Source organism: Triticum aestivum, chromosome 6B, assembly GCF_018294505.1.
Source record: "Triticum aestivum cultivar Chinese Spring chromosome 6B, IWGSC CS RefSeq v2.1, whole genome shotgun sequence".
In the NCBI taxonomy this organism is placed as follows: Eukaryota; Viridiplantae; Streptophyta; class Magnoliopsida; order Poales; family Poaceae; genus Triticum; species Triticum aestivum.
The window spans coordinates 182,452,103-182,471,526 of record NC_057810.1 but is presented as its reverse complement, the minus strand read 5'-3'; the positions used below and the strand labels follow the sequence as shown (position 1 = coordinate 182,471,526).

The window sequence follows — 19,424 nt, the reverse complement described above, 5'->3', positions numbered from 1 at the left end:
CGTCTCGCCAATCTTATGCTTCCACGACTATCACTACCGTTTAGTAATAAAGTAAAGCATTACATCGCGATTGCATTGCATACAATAAAGCGACAACCATATGGCTCCTGCCAGTTGCCGATAACTTGGTTACAAAACATGATCATCTCATACAATAAAATTCAGCATCATGCCTTGACCATATCACATCACAACATGCCCTGCAAAAACAAGTTAGACGTCCTCTACTTTGTTGTTGCATGTTTTACGTGGCTGCTACAGGCTTAAGTAAGAACCAATCTCACCTACGCATCAAAACCACAACGATAGTTTGTCAAATAGACTCCGTTTTAACCTTCACAAGGACCGGGCGTAGTCACACTCGGTTCAACTAAAGTTGGAGAGACAGTCGCCCGCAAGCCATCTATGTGCAAAGCACGTCGAGGGAACCGGTCTCGCGTAAGCGTACGCGTAAGGTTGGTCCGGGTCGTCTCGTCCAACAATACCGCCGAACCAAAGTATGACATGCTGATAGGCAGTATGACTTGTATCGTCCACAACTCACTTGTGTTCTACTCGTGCATATAACATCAACATAAATAACCTAGGCTCTGATACCACTGTTGGGGAACGTAGTAATTTCAAAATTTTCCTACGCACATGCAAGATCATGGTGATGATATAGCAACGAGGGGAGAGTGTTGTCTACGTACCCTCGTAGACCGAAGCGGAAGCGTTGACGCAACGTAGAGGAAGTAGTCGTACGTCCTCCGGTTCAACCGATCCAAGTACCGTTACTCCGGCACCTTCAAGTTCTTGACACGCGTACAGCTCGATGACGCACCCTCGATCTCCGATCCAGCAGAGGCGCCGAGGGGGAGTTCCGTCAGCACGACGGCGTGGTGACGATCTTGATGTTCTCCTGTTGCAGGGCTTCGCCTAAGCACCGCTACAATATGACCGAGGTGTAATATCGTGGAGGGGGGCACCGCACACGGCTAAGGAACGATCAATGATCAACTTGTGTGTCCTAGGGTGCCCCCGTACCCCCATATATAAAGGAGGGAGGGAGGAGGTGGCCGGCCCTAGGGGGGCGCGCCATGAGGAGGGGGAAACCTACTCCAAGTAGGTTTCCCTCTCTTTTCCTTATCTTATTTGGAGGGGGAAGGAAAGAGTACTAGTATTAGGAAGTAGTACTAGTAGTAGTAATAGGAAGAGGGGGAAGGAGAAAGGAAAGGGGGGGCCGGCCCCCCTCCCCAATTCGGATTGGGCTTGGGGGGGCGCGCCCCCCTCCCTTGCTCCTTCTCTCTTCCTCCTACATGGGCCCAATAAGGCCCATATACCTCCCGGGGGGTTCCGGTAACCTCCCGGGGCTCCAAACTTCTCCGGAACCTTTCCGGTGTCCAAATATATCCGTCCAATATATCAATCTTTATGTCTCGACCATTTCGAGACTCCTCGTCATGTCCGTAATCATATCCGGGACTCCGAACAACCTTCGGTACATCAAAATACATAAACTCATAATATAACTGTCATCTAAAACTTTAAGCGTGCGGACCCTACGGTTCGAGAACGATGTAGACATGACTGAGACACATCTCTGGTCAATAACCAATAGCGGGACCTGGATGCCCATATTGGTTCCTACATATTCTACGAAGATCTTTATTGGTCAAACCGCATAACAACATACGTTGTTCCCTTTGTCATCGGTATGTTACTTGTCCGAGATTCGATCGTCGGTATCCAATACCTAGTTCAATCTCGTTACCGGCAAGTCTCTTTACTCGTTCCGTAATACATCATCTCACAACTAACATATTAGTTATAGTGCTTGCAAGGCTTATGTGATGTGCATTACCGAGAGGGCCCAGAGATACCTCTCCGACAATCGGAGTGACAAATCCTAATCTCGAAATACGCCAACCCAACATCTACCTTTGGTGACACCTGTAATGCTCCTTTATAATCACCCAGTTACGTTGTGACGTTTGGTAGCACCCAAAGTGTTCCTCCGGTAAACGGGAGTTGCATAATCTCATAGTTATAGGAACATGTATAAGTTATGAAGAAAGCAATAGCAACATACTAAACGATCGGGTGCCAAGCTAATGGAATGGGTCATGTCAATCAGATCATTCAACTAATGATGTGACCTCGTTAATCAAATAACAACTCATTGTTCATGGTCAGGAAACATAACCATCTTTGATTAACGAGCTAGTCAAGTAGAGGCATACTAGTGACACTTTGTTTGTCTATGTATTCACACATGTATTATGTTTCCGGTTAATACAATTCTAGTATGAATAATAAACATTTATCATGATTATAAGGAAATAATAACTTTATTATTGCCTCTAGGGCATATTTCCTTCAATTGGGGTATCCGGGTGAGGTGACTGGTCGAGTGGATTGCACTCGACGGCTTCAGTCAGTACTTCTTGCTATACTTTGAATGTCCTTGACTCTAGGGTAGTGACCTTGGGTAGGGCGTATAGGTCAGACCTATGACCCTATCGTAGGTTCATGGCATCGTCATTAGCCCCCGAATGGATTGAGGTCCGATAGCGAGTTGAAGTTGACCTTGACTTGACTCTTATGCTTTATAGGCATTCTTGTTGAGCTCGAGGTTCATGCTGAAACTTCGACTTCATTTCAGTCGCCTTGATCGATTCAGAGGTCGTCGAGTGAACTTATGCTGGCAACCTTCGAGTGTTGATATGGTGTGAAATCTTCGGCACGATTGGTTACTGCGGTTCCCGGATCTCACGGGATCTGAAAATTTGGGGAAGCGCGCGAGGTGGAGCGCGCCACAGTAAACGGGGCGGATAGACATGGGCGCCTTGATTTCTGTGCCACCTTTTTCGCCACGTATTCGGTGCGTGACTATTGCGGGATTTGACAGGATCGCTCGGGCCCACTCGTCAGCCACTCGGAAGTAGGCCCATAAAAGGTGTCAAGGCCGATGCATTTGCACAGTGCACTCCCATTCCCCTTCTTCTTCCTCTGCTTCTCCACCACGTCCTCTTTCGCCCTTGACGCCATCGCTCCGCCCGTGCGCAGCCCGCCACAGTGGTGAAGGATAAGACGGCGGCACTGGAGTGCGCGAAGAAAGCGACGGCGACAGCGAAGGGTAAGAAAACGAGTCGGGGATCATCGTCAAGGTCTGGGATGCCGCCTGGTTGGATCCAGGGGGACTGGATCCGATCCACGCTCCGGCCAGAGGATCTGGAAGATCTGGCCTCCATGGGCTTGATTGCCGACGGGACTTCGAGGCTGCCGGGGGACGAGATAGAGCCTCAGCCGCGGGCGGGTGAGTGCGTCCTCCTTGCCACCCATGTCGACCGTGGGTTCTCCCTTGCCCCGCATCCTTTCTTACGGGGTTTTCAGAACTTTTTCGGTGCTCAGCTTCACCATTTCTCTCCCAACACCATCACATACCTTGCTGCATTCGTTTCTATGTGCGAAAACTTCTTGGGCTGTAGACCGCACTGGGGTCTCTTCAAACATATTTTCACAGTTCGTTCCCAAACCGTGAAGAAGGAAAATCCGACTGACGAGAGGATGCATGTGATTCAAATGTGCGGGGGTTTAGGGATTCAAATGAGGAAGAGGAGCACTTTTCCCCCTTTGACCCTTCCTGAGTCGGTTAGGGGCTGGCAGTTGACCTTGTTCTACCGCCAGACATTCCGACCCCCGGTCAGTCGACCGATCTTCCTCCCTTTACCCTAGATCGAGTCCAGCAACCTTGTTCACTGATTGTGACCAAAGCGGAGAGAGTAGAGACAAACATGTTAGTCGAGAGGGTAGTTCAGTTGGTCCGTCAGGGCGTAACTGACATGGATTTATTGGAAGTGTTTCTCAGTCGATGCATCTAGCTGCTACAAGCCCGTGATCATTCGATGTGGATGTACTTGGGCTCCAATGACACCGCTCGGGTCCACCCAGAGGAGGTCCCCGACGAGATGGTGGCCCTGTGGCTGAAGAGCATTACCGAAAACAAAGATAACCCTAGGGGGGCCAGGAAAGTCGATCCATTCGACGCTGACAACCAGCCGGACAAGGTCCGATCCTTATTACCGAGTGTACTTCATTCTGTCTTGCAACCGTCTTTGAATATGACTGATGTTTGATTAACTTCTTGCCTTGCAGGTCTATACTAAGATGTATTCGATGTCGAACAGGGAGCAAGCCCAGGAGCAAGTCCAGGAGGAAGCGGATAGCGCAGAGGAGAGCGCCGACTGGCAATCTTCTGATGATGATGATGAGGAAGAGAGTGATGAGTCAGACGACGAAGAAGAGGAGGTCGACTCACCACCTCGCACAGAGCGCCGATCCAAGCAGTCTCATGATCCAGCGGGTGGCCGCAACAAGGTTGTGGCTCTGAGCACGCAAGTGCATAAGCGCACTCGGACCGGAGCCGTCAGAAAAGGTCACCAAGCAGCCCAAGGTTGCCCCTTCAAAGCCTCAGAAGACCTTACCCAGGATCAAGATGGATGTTCCCGTCGCTTCTGCGTGAGTGTTCTGTCTCTGTGTTCTCCTACTGACTCATACTTCTGCTATGACCGAGTGGGCTATGAATTTTTCAGTGCTGCAACTTCCGGGACTTCCATGGATATTGACAAGGCTTAAGATGATGAGGAGACTGAAGATGCGGCTACTTCCAAAGCTGGTACGATCCTGTAATCTTGTGCTTGTTTTGTCGACTGAATTGCTGGTCAATTGAGCCTCTATGGTTGCATTTTGTGTAGCCCCACGGGACGTCATTGAACTTCCAGACGACGATGAAGAAGCGCCTTAGAAGAATACAGGAAGGAGGGGCAGGGCTTCGAGCGGGAGGACGGTTGTAGGCCAGGAGCCTCAGTCGACATCGGCACCAGAGACGGTGGTCCAGTGATTCGGAGATCCGACTCGGGCCACTGTTTCTTTTGCCAATCTTGTGTCGACTGACCGTCCCTCGGCGTTGATTGCTCAAGTCTCTGCTTCTCCTACACAGCTCCATGCTTCAGATCCTGTGATTGCTCTGACTGTACTGCCATCGTCGCTCTTTGCTGCACATCACACTCCAAATGACCCGGCGGGTGCCGCCAAGGAAGCCATACTCCAAGCAAACGTTATGATGGAGCAGATGAAGGTGGTGCACGAGGCCAGCCAGGCTGCCCACAACGCCAGCTCTGCTCTGCATGTTAATGTCAAGGTCAGTTGATTTCGGACTGATCTCTCAATTTGATCCCGAAGACCGCCGTCAGATGTTTGATTCGACGGGGGTCTTTGTCGAATGTCACTTCATTGTTCTTTCACTCGGTTGAATAGCTTGTTTCGAGTGGAATCCAGACCAGCGGGGGCACGCAGAGTGCACCAACTAGGTGTAGTCCCGGAGACCACGGTCGACTGCTGGTAGTCGGCTGTGGTCTTTGAATCCCTCTATTTTTTGCATACTCATGCTTGGCAGACCATGCTGAGTGGTAAACTGGACCAGTGGGGGCACGCCAAGTGCATCCACTTGGCGTAGTCTGCGAGACTACTGTTGAATATTTTGATTCAGCGGTAGTCTTAGAACACTTTTTTTGCTGAGATTAACCTTTGTTTCTGTAGACTGACGTGCCTTGTTTGCTGACCGCAGAAATCTTGTGAGCTCGGGGCCCGGTTTGCTGAGTTGGAGAAGAAACAGATCAGCCTCAACCTTGATCTGGAGCTGGCCAAGAAGAATCTTCAGAAGGTTTGGATTGAGCGAAATCGACGAAAAGCAACAAAAAAAGGCAACCGTTGAATAGGTGGTCTCTTTAAATTATGTCATTGAAATTTTAAGGTTTTGTCTGCCCTAATTATTGCACATCTAAGCGAGTCAATTAAACTAGAAAGAAAGGAAAAAGACAAAAGAAATGCTTGCATGAGTCTTAGATAAAATCAATGACATAGTACTAAGATGTGCAATCCTTAGAGCACATCTAGATGTGCTTTAGCAGAACTGAAATTTTAATTCAGATACAACCTCCACATTCAGTGACAAATGAGGCGAATTTTATTGTAAATACTCTCTCCATCGGGAGATACTTGACGAAGAAATGATTGTTTCTGAACGTATTTTAGTTCTAAATATATTTATTTTATATCTATTTTTATGACAAGTAATTCCGAACGAGGGTAGCTACGGTATTTTTAATCATCTGCTCGCAGCAAAGTCGAAAAATTGACATCTGGATGGACGGTGTGCTGACGGAAGGGCTTGCGCGATGGGAGGCAGCAGCAGGTGGTGCATAAAAAATACTAGTAATTAAGACAGACTCATCTCCAGTCAAGCATGATTGAAGGAAACTGATTTTTAGTAAAAGTTTTAAAAATTCATAGCCGGACTAGTAGACACATGCTCATATGCTCATCGCCCAGGCATCACGGATGACACTGTGCTCGAAGTAGCATCAGGGATGACGCATACATATGTTGTCCATAGACACTATATAAACAGTTTATCCACCTGTGAAACATCCATCGAAAATAAGCACAAGCACAAGCAGCTAAAGCAATCTCAGTGGTCTTCAAAACACACACACACACACACACAAAACATCGATCGAGGTAGTTAGAGATGGCCGGACGAGATGACCTGAAGCTGCTCGGCACATGGCCAAGCCCGTTTGTTACCAGGGTGAAGCTGGCACTCGCCCTGAAGGGCCTGAGCTACGAGGACGTGGAGGAGGACCTGTACAAGAAGAGCGAGCTTCTCCTCAAGTCCAACCCGGTGCACAAGAAGATACCAGTGCTCATCCACAACGGCGCCCCGGTCTGCGAGTCCATGATCATTCTGCAGTACATCGACGAAGTGTTCGCCGGCACCGGCCCGTCCCTTCTCCCAGCGGACCCCTACGAGCGCGCCATTGCTCGCTTCTGGATGGCCTACGTTGACGACAAGGTTTAAATTATCTTCACTTACTTGAACTACTTGTCTCCGTTCCTTTACTTTTAGATATCCAACGAGCAACTTTGACCATTATTTTTCTCCGTGTTTCAGCTGGTAGCCCCATGGAGGCAGTGGTTGAGGGGCAAGACAGAGGAGGAGAAATCCGAGGGAAAGAAGCAGGCGTTCGCGGCGGTGGAGATTCTTGAAGGGGCCCTGAGGGAATGCTCCAAGGGAAGGGGCTTCTTCGGCGGCGACGGCCTCGGGCTCGTCGACGTTGCGCTGGGAGGCGTTCTGTCGTGGATGAAGGTGACCGAGGTGTTGTCCGGTGACAAGATCTTCGATGCCGCCAAGACCCCGCTCCTGGCCGCATGGGTGGAGCGCTTCAGCGAGCTCGACGCGGCCAAGGTGGCCCTGCCAGACGTGGGCAGGCTGCTTGAGTTCGCCAAGGCACGAGAGGCTGCCGCTGCACCGTCTAACTGAGCCAGCACACATCCAGAATAACTAAAATTTGCTATTTTTAAATGTTGTTTGTTTGGCTGCTTGATGTAATAATGTAGCAGTAACTCATGTCATCCATTTATTCAGTATTGATTATGTCCTTGAGTTTTTAATATTTTGCTTTTGTGTGGAGTTCCCAAATTTTATAATGCGTGCATGTATTAGCTGAGGTTCTCTTTCTGATTCAAGAGATGAGTTCGACAGTTTTTTTAATCTACCAGCAAAATGCTTACAAATTGAACTTTATGGTAAATTTGGTCTGAATTTATATATATTCATTCATCGTTGTGATACTTGAGCTAGACCAAGTAAAGGAGAAATAGTCAATATTTCTTCGCACCTTTGCTATGGAAATGCAGATATATTTGAGTGACCGTTTGTTGATCAATCATGCTGTTGTAGTTCATAAGAAGTTTCAAAAGAGGCACGCAAAACCCCTCAGATTAGCCTCAATCCAGCAAAAATGATTTCTTGAAAGACTTCTCAATCGAGGTAATTTGGTCAGCCACCTCAAAAATTGAATATATAAACCCTCCTAGAATACCCGCCATTCCAGCATCCTCGCACTTTCAAATTCATCCTGTATGTTCGGTTCGCACTGCTGTCCATTGACATCGTACTTTTTATCGCCGTGGTAAACATCTGGAGCTCGTTCTTTTGAACGCCGCAGAATCGGGCTAGAGCGACTGATGCATGGGCCAACTTTGCGCGCGGGCCAGCCTGGCAGCGACACGGTGTGTGCGTGGCTGTGTCCGGGTGAAAGCGGGGGCGATCGATGGTGGGTTGCCAGTGGCGTTCGTGGGTTGGCAGGGCGTTTTTTTACCGTCCTCGTTTGCACCCAGTGGCGGCGCCTCCGCTCCAGCCGTGGCGGGCCCATCTGTCATTCTCGTGGGTGCGCGGCTCAGAGAGAGCAGCGAGCGAGCGGGCGGCCTGGAGAGCGGGCACGAGACAAAAGAAAAGGAGAAGCGGCAGCGAGAGAAAAGAGGAAAAGCAGTCAGACCTAGCCCGCGCCCCCGTAGCCGCCTCCTCTCCTGCCGCCGCCGCCTCGGCCTTGTTCGCCTCCTCTCCTGCCGCCGCCACCGCCTTGGCCTCGGCGCCCATGCTCTCCCGGCGCCCGTCGGCCTCGATCCGGCCTCAGTAGGAGGAGCTCGGCCTCGAGACTCGGCAGGAGGAGCTCGCCCTCGAGTAGGACTCAACAGGAGGAGGGGAGCAGCAGCTGCGCCCCATGCTCTCTCGCCACCCTCGAGGTGAAGGTAACGGATGAAATCCCATGGACGAGCTCGAGCTGGAAGGACGCGGACGGCAGCGGCTTGGACCAACATCGTCCTGCCGGTGCCTTGCCGGTGAGCGCCACGCATGGTGCAGCAGGCGGCAGGCACGACTTTGGGAGCTGCGCATCGAGCGACGACTACTGCATCTGCCGCCAGCACCAAGGTGAGCTTCCTCTTTCTGTGCGGCCACCTCCCCTGGCACCGATTTGTTGGTGAGGTGTTCCATGGTGAGGTATGAAGAGACGATGTCCCATCTTCTGCATAAAAATAGTTTTTCTTTCCTCATGTGATTATTTTGGGATCTAGCTCTATGTAACCACTTTTCTAGATTAACTTCACAAAATGGCGGCAGCAGTTAGTTGAATGGTTGAAGTAGTAGTCAATTTGGTTCATATGCTTTGAATAAAATTGTGTTCATAGATCATGTTATGCACTTTGAATGAAATTGTGTTCAGTATACCAAGGATATTAAGAATTCGATTCATAAATGCAGCCAAGATGTAGAGCGGTGGTCGACGGCGGCAACCTGCTCCCAAGTTGCAAGTGATGTTGCCAGATAGCAGTATACCAAGGGTTCTAAGAATTTGATTCATAAATGTAGCCAAGATGCAGCGCGGTGGTCGACGGCGGCGGCCTGCTCCCAAGTTGCAGGTGAGAAAGTGATGCGGCAGTTGTTGGTTTGCATACATATTGATCTATTCTGTGAATATTTTGTGAGGTATCCTGATTGGCATATCACAGGTTGCTAATGCTGTTCAAACAGGTGCGTGCATGGACATCTTCATGATTACTGATTATAAGATCTTCATGATTACTGATTATAAGTGAACACACGTATCTTCTCTCGAGGTTCTGAGTGTTGAGAGTGGTTGCTCATTGTTTCTGTATTCAAATACTGATGAATCAACACTTCCAAAAGATATGTAAGTTCAGTCATCATCTCTGACTCTGTGCTGTGTAATTTTTTTTATTCAGCAGTCCAACTGCATCTCAACAACTAAAATACAGTATATCATAAAGTGTTTCATCTCTCAAGCCACTGTTTGGCATGGGTACAATATTTGCTTCCTCTTTCTAGGGTAGTCAAATTGATAGGATAATGCATGATCATGCTTTGTACAGAGCGGACCTCACATGGAACGTCCTACCCATCTTAAACTTCACCCAGCCTTGTTACACTTGACCCTTTAATTTCCTAGAAAATTTCGTCTTTGTTTGTGCAAATATTGTTTTATTTGTCATACTCTTATACATTGAAGTTACATTTTGTCCTACAGACTGATGGCCAAAGAAGATTGGGGAAGTTCCACTATGTTCCTACAGACTGTTGGCCAAAAAAGATTGGGGGAAAATAGCTCTGGAGAAGGATTGAGATGAAAATGGGATTGGGATCTCACTTCGCAATGCATTGAAGAATCATGGTAGAACTTTTTATATTGCTGACTGAGATGGCGATTAGGATTTATTGCTTTTTACTAATTTTTTATTTTTTCTACTTTGCTCAGATAATTTATACAGCCTGTTCTTTCTTTAGTACCAATGAATAACTTGGTTACACAATATACTTGAAGATTGCATTAGGAACAAAATGCTTAGCAGACCAAACTAATTAGGTAAGCTGAGAGCTGATTGGTCTAACCCTAGAATAATTGGTTGCCAGTCATAGAATCATCTTGTACTGTTGTACATAACTAATTTTGACTTGAACTTTGGTGTGGTCGTGTATCTTTGAAGTTTTCTGGAGACAGACTACTCTTGCATCATTATGTGCAACCCACATGTATCTCACTCGGCGAGACATGCACACCTATGCCACATCTTTACATGTAAGTTTGTTTTGCTTAGCCATGGACAGTGAGGTCCCCCTTCTCTTCATTCCCAGTTCATTTATTTAATATCAATATCTTTACTCTAGGATTTATGTCCTTGCCAACTCTACAATTGTTCATTGCACACTCAGAGTCTAGATATTGAATTAGCTACTTTTGCGATCCCTGGACTATACGAGTCAAGTATTTCTGGATTGCCCATTTTTCAGCCGAGTTAAGGCTTTTTCTATTGTTTGCAAATGAAAATTATTTGATGTACCCCTGGTATGATACAAGAAGAGTTTGCTCTTTCCCTTTGTAAAATTTTCTGCACACGATGTTGTCGAGGATGATTTCAGAATTTATATGCTCATTGCTTCCATTGCTTCTTTCCCCATTAACTGATATTAGACAGTGGTCTATAAATGTTGCACCTGACTCTGTTTTCCAAGGAAATACGAATGAAGTTATAGTACTTGCAAACTGCGACTCTTCGCTGAACAAGAAAAGTAAATATGATAACATATTAGGCAGTAAAATTACATGGCTGATCTCTGTTTTGTGCATGTCAGGTGAGCATTATGAGTTGTTCTACTTCCCTTAAGAGAGTGTACTTTCCTCTCATCAGATGCTCACTCTGGAATAAACAAATTTTTGGGATGTAACCTGTTCTTAGTTTTGATGCCTTACCGTCTGCCTTCTCCTCTCCTTTATGTTGTTTTTTGTAAATTATTTGTCTAGGCTACTACCATAACTTGTTGGTTTAGTTTAGGTGTGTAGGAAGAATTTGCAGATGAATCACGCTATCAGGTTTAGGCGTGCACATGGCCACTAATAATAATAAAAATTGATATTTGATGAAGCCATCATCATGTCATGTAATTACTTGCAGAACAACTATATTGTTTTTTGGGGCGGTAAAGCGGAAATGATAGGACTCTGCAACTCATGTGAGTGTTGTTTGATTATTTACTTTTTCAAGCGTGTGGATGTCGTTGGCATGTTTAGTATACGCACGAAGATATGCAAAGTGTAAAAGTGGTTTCCTGGGAACGTCATATTTTTTTCTCCTGGGAACGAATGAACTGTTCGTCAGGGAGCGATCACCCCACCGAACGTTTTTGTTCGATCTGGGGGAGGAGCTGGAGCGAACGATTCACCCCAGGCCCCCATGCAAACAGTTGCCCATGCAGGCAAAAACAGAACCCTGACTGGGCCTTTACGACCTCCAATTAGGCCAAAAAATGGCCCAGTTTTTTGTGACGCCTCAACACTTGGGTCATCACTCGAGGTTATTGCTTTTGAGTTTCAGGTGATATTTTTTTAATTGATTTTTGGGAAATCATGATGCTAAATATATGGATTGTGTCAGTTAGCTAATCTATTGGCTCTTTGATGTGTATGATGACATGATGGCAATGAAAATACATTTTCGAACTGAAAGTATTTGTGTAGTTTAATTTTGACAGAGTATAGGAGCATACTCAATGTCTTCCGCTTTGTGTATGATGGCGGCTTTTCTTGCTTATAGTAATCAGCTAAATAAATATGTGGGCATTTAAAAATATCTTTGCAATTAGGCCAGGCGTGAGAAAAAAAATTCAAAGACGACGATCTCTTTTGGTGTATTTCTATTCTCCCTGTTCCAAATCTTTTTGTTTGGATGCCACCGGCACACCACATGTTGTTCTGAAGATATCATGCTATGGGACTTTTCAGCAGAATCAAAACAAAAGGAAGCTATGGTGTTACTTGCATCTCAGTTTTCACATTCTTCTCAGGTTTCACAAAAACATAAACATGATTGGATGGGCGTCCTTGCCGGCGACCTCGCTATCTCCAACCCATCCACAGGTATTGCAGCTCCTTCTCATCCAATTTATTCACTTTTCGTCCTCTTTGCTGTGATTTGGTGGTTGAAATTAATTCGTCTGGATAGGGAGGAGCAATTCACTAATCATTTACACCATGTATACTTCATTTTATTTCATGTATAATCTGTATAAGAAAGAAAAGTGGGGTAGCTCCTCCGTTTCAGTGCTTTAGCCTGAAAAATATTGAGTTTCCCTTCAGATAATTTGAGTGATGTTGATATGATAGTTAATCATATAACCTCCATTTCATGTATAACATTACCTGAAAATTTATAGCATGTGGAATTTGAGTGGATACCCATTTGATAGTTAATCAATTATGCTAATAACGAGGGCGTCCGGACCAATCTGCCTGCCTCCAAGAGCGCCTTTTTAGGGGTATCATGACAACCTGTGTATTTCCTGTGATAGGTTGATGTAGTAGATCTGAATTTATGGGATTGGTTCTGAAATTTGGGATTCGGTGACTCTGCATTTTAGAGTAGCGGCATAAAGCTATAAGAATACCCATGTTCTGAATTTATCTTTAGCCTATGCTTCAGTTCAGGTGCATTCTTCTTGATTGTAGTCGGTGTTGTGTTGCTCCTGCGATAAGTTGTTATTTGGATTTACGGTATTAAGTTACCTCTTTCTCTATTTGTTTTGTTTGGTGCTTGTCTTGCCATAGAAATTGCGCACCTGAACATGCCCTTTTTTGTACCATTTTTGCAATATTCATCAAAAGAACATATGCAATTTACTGATTCTGTATACCTTGTTCGATCAGTGTTGTCATGGTTCGCCTTCTCCTTCAAATAAGTTTATCATGCCCTATTAGTTTGCATCTCGTGCTGGTTTGTGCTTAGATAATCCCTTTAGGTGTGTAAGTTCTACACAATCATATGACTTATAGATTGCCAAAATCTTCAGACCTTTTCTTCCGTAGTTTCGCCAAAATGTACTATGGTAACTGCAGGCATAAATCCATGGTTTGCATACTTCAATGGCCCATCTGCTTGTTATTTTAATGCATCCTCTCTTGATTCATTTTCGTTTGACTGGATCTCCTCGCCTTGTCATCTGATTGCTCTTCGTTTGCTGATCTGCTTACCAAGGTTGGTGTTTGCTCTTTAGAATTCCCTATTACTCCCGGTCTTTCGTATTGGGTGCCTATTTCAATTTCACTTTATGAAGTATTTCACTGATTACATATATATCGCGTATCTCACAACGAGTTCACCTTCTGTACCTACTTCGGTGAACACATGTATTTCATCTATCTCACTCATTGTCGTGCCTACTTCAGTTTCACATATCTAAATATGTGTGATCTGGTCACCTTAGGTTGAGTTACATGCATTCTGTTGCACACTCTTTTTTCGATCTATTTCGCCCTATAGGATGCATTTGTTTTTCTTGTTCTCCTTTTGTTCTTGTGCCATTTTCATAACTGGGATCATAACACTCACTCTTTTTTGGGTGTAATATATGGTCGCCCAGAAAATACCAAAGGAAGTAGCTTGTCGTTTGAATATCCCAAGCACGGACTGGTGGGACTACAGTTTGGCAAACAACGCTTCACTATCTAGGACCGAGTATGACGAACAATCACATGATGTCTGCATCTTGATTAACATGGATACAATAAATTTCTCCTAAAAACAGGACTTGAGGTTGGTATGGATGTCCTGCTTACATTCAAGATGAACGTTGGCAATGATCTGTACATGATAGTTTGCTTCGATGACATCTGAGAGGTTTATAGGTCCTAATTGAGGTTGTCTTCAGTTCATTAGTTTTTATCTCTGCTATGTTAGCTCTTTTGTGAGGGTCCAGTTTGCTGACCACCTTAGAAGAAACACGCACTTAGATCAAAAGATTTTCTTATGTTAGGAGGTTTCCATCCAATCTTCTGAAGATAGTTTGTTAATATATGTGATCATGTACCATGTGTTCCATTGCATATGACAACTTTGTATTGGACATATGTGGCCAAAGATCTATACTGAAACATCTTGAGAAATCATCAGGGAGAATACTATGAATGAGAATGGACTAAGAAATTGTGATACACCTTCCTTTAGGTGCATTTTCATTCAGATGGTGATCCAGGTTTCTTGGAGCAGTACATGCTAATCACCAATTTGTTTTCTGATCTTTTTAGTACAAGGCTTTACCAAACTATCAATTGAAGTGCAGGTCAACCAAGACTTCATATACATAGGCTGAAAGATGAAAACTAAAGACCATGGAGAAGATCACACCATATTTATCCTAGGAAAAACAACTGCATGGTCACTTGACTTTACAGACAACACGCTGCACTATTAATTTTGGTTTAATTGATCGACAATGCGTCTTTGTTATTAGTTATATACTAAGGAACATGCCTATGAGTATATACTTAGGCTATGTGTGAGACCAGATTGTTAACATAATACTCTTAGTGAACCCCTAATTTATGTTGTCCCTATGCTTTGGGAGGTTGCAGCTGACATCCTCGACAAAAATACCTCCTTAACAATCGTTCCCGCTTTTCTTTACTTGAAATTGTTTCTCTGCTCTAGGTGCAAGGATCTGGGATAGGTGTATTTAGTTCTGCAATGGCGATGACACATGTAAATTAAACCATTTGTTGTTTGTATGTTGGATCTTCCTAAAAACCAGATGATGTATTTTTCACAGGAAATAAACTTTGTATTGTCAAACTTAGTTGAATAACTCCCAGATTTTATCTACTTCACTGTTTTTGTGACACTCATAGGCTGTTTGATAATAGGCCTAAAAACCTAGATGTCTGATAATAGGCCTAAAAACCAAGATGTTTGATAATAGGCCTAAAAACCAAGATAAACTGATGTTTTCACACCTTTGCTTTGCATCTGTTTTGACCAGAAGAAATTGCTTACAGAGTACCTTTCTTACAAAACCTTTCCTCTGCAATTGTATTAAGTTACTTTTGATACCAAACTTTTGTTCTAACCTCATTAGCAAACCTGATGACCTGATCCAATTACTTACCTGTGTAAAGTGCAAACTTGTGTGCTCACTACCTATTCTTCTCTTACTGGAGATGCATTCACCTGCGTTCCATTCAAGAAACAGATAGATGTTACTAATTCTATCCATGGTGATTGCAGGCATAGTTAACTTATCCTTTGTGTAGTATGATTATTATACACACTCTTTTCATTTCTGTTTTCCCCTCCTAAGCCATTTATTCTGTCTACCGCAGGTTGCTTGGTGTCCTCTCATCGTGTCTATTGGTGCAGTATCACATATCCTCTCTCGAAGAGATGAGATAAGGATTACAGGGCTACCAACAACCCACCTCACCTATAATGGAAGACATCCTGATTCATTGTTGCAAGCTAGAGAACAATAACTATCATGTTGGTGATTTCCTTGATATATGGTTCTACACGTGTGTCATATGGACCAATGAAAGCAAAGATATTGCGGAGATAATAACTATATGGGCTACTCCAAATGGAGTGGCAGTGGAACCAACACCTTTTATAGGCCTTCAAGTACCTGTGTGGAAGTCTACCATGCAAGCATTATCCGACGACTAACACTTTGCTTATGTGTACATATCCTCTGAAGACCACAACCGGACTAAGAAGATGTCTAAATAAGCTGTGAGGCTGCCTATATATAAGTCTATTTCTGTAAATTGATATCAGTTATTCTACTATCTGTAAACCAATTTAAGTCATTCTATTGTCTGCAATACAATCCACATTGCATTATCTTTCCATCTACATCTCTTACTCTCCACTAACATTGCTTCGAATTGGCTTCTTGCGCCATTGGCGCAACCGGGTCATCTAGTAAAATAAAAATAGCACCAACACCTCCAACTTTTGGCAAGACCCCAAACCTCTCAATGCAGAGTAGAAAACAAGTTGGGGCCTTAAATTTTGTAGCAGTCGAAAGTCTAGGAAAATATATTTTGGTGTAATTCGCTAAAGAGAACCAAATGCCTCTCAACCATACATCGATGATTAGATGACAGACATATGGGAAACAATCCATCATACTACTACCTAGCATGGTTGTGGTAGGTCCGTAGAAAATTTCCAATCTCTTAGAGCAACTCCAATGCGACGACCCATTTGGTCCGGCCGCATCCGTTTATGTCCGCCCAGACAAAAAAGATGCCCAAGCGGACATCCATTTCCATTTTATGTTCATTCTGTTTGCGTTTGGACGCATTTTCGTTGCAAATTGGGTCAGATTTGGGTCCGAAGCGGACACAACCGGACTTATTCTGCGTCCTCCTTGTCCGAATGTCCGCTGCATCTTGAGTAAGACAAGGGCTATGGGCCGGATTAGGAACGGTTTGTTCCTTCCCTTTGGAGGTTTTGGTAACAATGGTTTTTGGTTTCTCGGCAATGGTCTGATCGACATACCCATATAGCCCTGTCCCCATGGTCTGGGAGCGAGCTTGGGCTCGCGATATAATATAGTTGGTTCTTGTGAGAGGCTCGGAGATGGTATTGTTCAGGCCGGTGGAGATAGTTTGGCTGGAGAAAGAAATAGTGGGTGTGATGGGAAGATGGGAGGCTGGATGATGCGTTTGAGAAGATGGTTGCTAGATGCAGTGGAAGAGGGAGGCTTTGATTACCATGTGAAGATTGTGGAATCATCTCAACTCTCAAATAGAGGACTCGCATTGGTTTATATTGATCTGATCGAGAGATGTCTCTCATAGGTTACAGTATTCGGCAGCCAGGCTAACGCAGGAGGACTACAAGGGGAGATAGAGATAAGAGATTAGCTTAAACAGAATATCACTAACTATCTGTCGTGGTTGTAAGTCTGACAGTAAGAGTAGGGGGTACATATGAGGAGGCAAGGCCCTAGCTACGGCGAGATTGTACGCACAAGTTTACGAGTTCAGGCCCCTCTCGAAGGAGGTAAAAGCTGTTGGGGAACATTGCAGAAAATAAAAATTTTCTATGCTTCACCAAGATCAATCTATGAAGTTCATCTAGCAACGAGAGATAGGAGTGCAGCTACATACCCTTGTAGATCGCGAGCGGAAGCGTTCAAGAGAACGAGGTTGAGAGAGTCGTACTCGTCTTGATCCAAATCACCGAAGGTCCTAGTGCTGAACGGACACCAACTCCGCGTTCAACACACGTACGGTTGGGGAAGACGTCTCCTCCTTCTTGATCCAGCAAGGGGGAAGGAGAGGTTGATGGAGATCCAGCAGCACGACGGCGTGGTGGTGGATGCAGCAGCGATCTCGGCAGGGCTTCGCCAAGCACTACGAGAGGGAGAGGTGTTGCGGAGGGAGAGGGAGGCACCAAGAGCATGGGTGCGGCTGCCCCCTCCCCCCTCTTTATATAGGGCCCCTAGGGGGGGCGCCGTCCCTAGGAGATGCAATCTCCAAGGGGGGGCGGCGGCCAGGGGGGAAACTTGCACCCCAAGCCAGGTGGAGGCGCCCCCACCCCTAGAATTTCCAACCCTAGGCGCAGGGGGGCCCAAGGGGGAGGGGGCGCACTAGCCCACCAGGGGTTGGTTCCCCTCCCACTTCAGCCCATGGGGCCCTCCGGGATAGGTGGCCCCACCCAGTGGACCCCGGGACCCTTCCGGTGGTCCCAGTACAATACCGGTGACCCCCGAAACTTTCCCGATGGCCGAAACTTGACTTTCTATATATAATTTTTCACCTCCGGACCATTTTGGAACTCCTCGTGACGTCCGGGATCTCATGCCGGACTCCGAACAACTTTTGGGTTACTGCATACTAATATCTCTACAACCCTAGCGTCACCGAACCTTAAGTGTGTAGACCCTACGGGTTCGGGAGACACGCAGACATGACCGAGACGACTCTCCGGTCAATAACCAACAGCGGGATCTGGATACCCATGTTGGCTCCCACATGCTCCTCGATGATCTCATCGGATGAACCACGATGTCGAGGATTCATGTAACCCCGTATACAATTTCCTTTGTCAATCGGTACATTACTTGCCCGAGATTCGATCGTCGGTATCCCAATACCTCGTTCAATCTCGTTACCGACAAGTCACTTTACTCGTACCGTAATGCATGATCCCGTGACCAAACACTTGGTCACTTTGAGCTCATTTTGATGATGCATTACCGAGTGGGCCCAGAGATACCTCTCCGTCATACGGAGTGACAAATCCCAGTCTCGATCCATGTCAACCCAACAGATACTTTCGGGGATACCCGTAGTATACCTTTATAATCACCCAGTTACATTATGACGTTTGGTACACCCAAAGCACTCCTACGGTATCCGGGAGTTACACGATCTCATGGTCTAAGGAAAATATACTTGACATTGGAAAAGCTCTAGCAAACGAACTACACGATCTTGTGCTATGCTTAGGATTGGGTCTTGTCCATCACATCATTCTCCTAATGATGTGATCCCGTTATCAACGACATCCAATGTCCATAGTCAGGAAACCATGACTATCTGTTGATCAACGAGCTAGTCAACTAAAGGCTTACTAGGGACATGTTGTGGTCTCTGTATTCACACATGTATTACGATTTCCGGATAACACAATTATAGCATGAATAAAAGACAATTATCATGAACAAGGAAATATAATAATAATCATTTTATTATTGCCTCTAGGGCATATTTCCAACAGTATCCCACTTGCACTAGAGTCAATAATCTAGTTACATTGTGATGAATCGAACACCCATAGAGTTCTGGTGTTGATCATGTTTTGCTCGCGGAAGAGGTTTAGTCAACGGATCTGCGACATTCAGATCCGTATGCACTTTGCAAATATCTATGTCTCCATCTTGAATGTTTTCAAGAATGGAGTTGAAGCGACGCTTGATGTGCCTGGTCTTCTTGTGAAACCTGGGCTCCTTGGCAAGGGCAATAGCTCCAGTGTTGTCACAGAAGAGAGTGATCGGCCCCGACACATTGGGTATGACTCCTAGGTCGGTGATGAACTCCTTCATCCAGATTTCTTCATGCGCTGCCTCCGAGGCTGCCATGTACTCCGCTTCACATGTAGATCCCGCCACGACGCTCTGCTTGCAACTGCACCAGCTTACTGCCCCTCCATTCAAAATATACACGTATCCGGTTTGTGACTTAGAG

At 45.5% G+C, this 19,424-nt stretch overlaps 1 protein-coding gene and 1 long non-coding RNA gene across 9 annotated transcripts; both read left to right on the top strand.

Moving 5' to 3' along the window:
* Positions 1-6,473: 6,473 nt before the first annotated feature.
* LOC123136466 (probable glutathione S-transferase GSTU6) lies at positions 6,474-7,494 on the top strand. The gene is made up of 2 exons (XM_044555839.1): positions 6,474-6,895; positions 6,995-7,494. Exons 1-2 carry the CDS (start codon positions 6,572-6,574, stop codon positions 7,361-7,363), a joined length of 693 nt encoding a protein of 230 aa, XP_044411774.1. The 5' UTR covers positions 6,474-6,571; the 3' UTR covers positions 7,364-7,494.
* An 864-nt stretch (positions 7,495-8,358) lies between these two features.
* On the top strand, positions 8,359-16,071 carry LOC123136469 (uncharacterized). 8 transcript variants are annotated; one of them, XR_006466993.1, is made up of 8 exons: positions 8,376-8,815; positions 9,146-9,303; positions 9,416-9,575; positions 9,930-10,073; positions 10,158-10,265; positions 10,387-10,478; positions 12,242-12,314; positions 13,814-16,071. It is a non-coding gene; the product is annotated as an uncharacterized lncRNA (long non-coding RNA). The 8 variants fall into 8 exon arrangements; XR_006466992.1 differs by having other exon boundaries at positions 8,359-8,815; positions 9,930-10,478; positions 13,814-14,425; positions 14,513-16,071; XR_006466991.1 differs by having other exon boundaries at positions 8,369-8,815; positions 10,158-10,478.
* Positions 16,072-19,424: the final 3,353 nt, after the last annotated feature.

Excerpts from the sequence above, each read along its gene's own strand:
- LOC123136466 (XM_044555839.1), top strand. The coding sequence starts at position 6,572 with ATGGCCGGACGAGATGACCTGAAGCTGCTCGGCACATGGCCAAGCCCG. Across the intron at positions 6,896-6,994 it reads TGGCCTACGTTGACGACAAG|CTGGTAGCCCCATGGAGGCA; the intron begins GTTTAAATTATC and ends TCCGTGTTTCAG.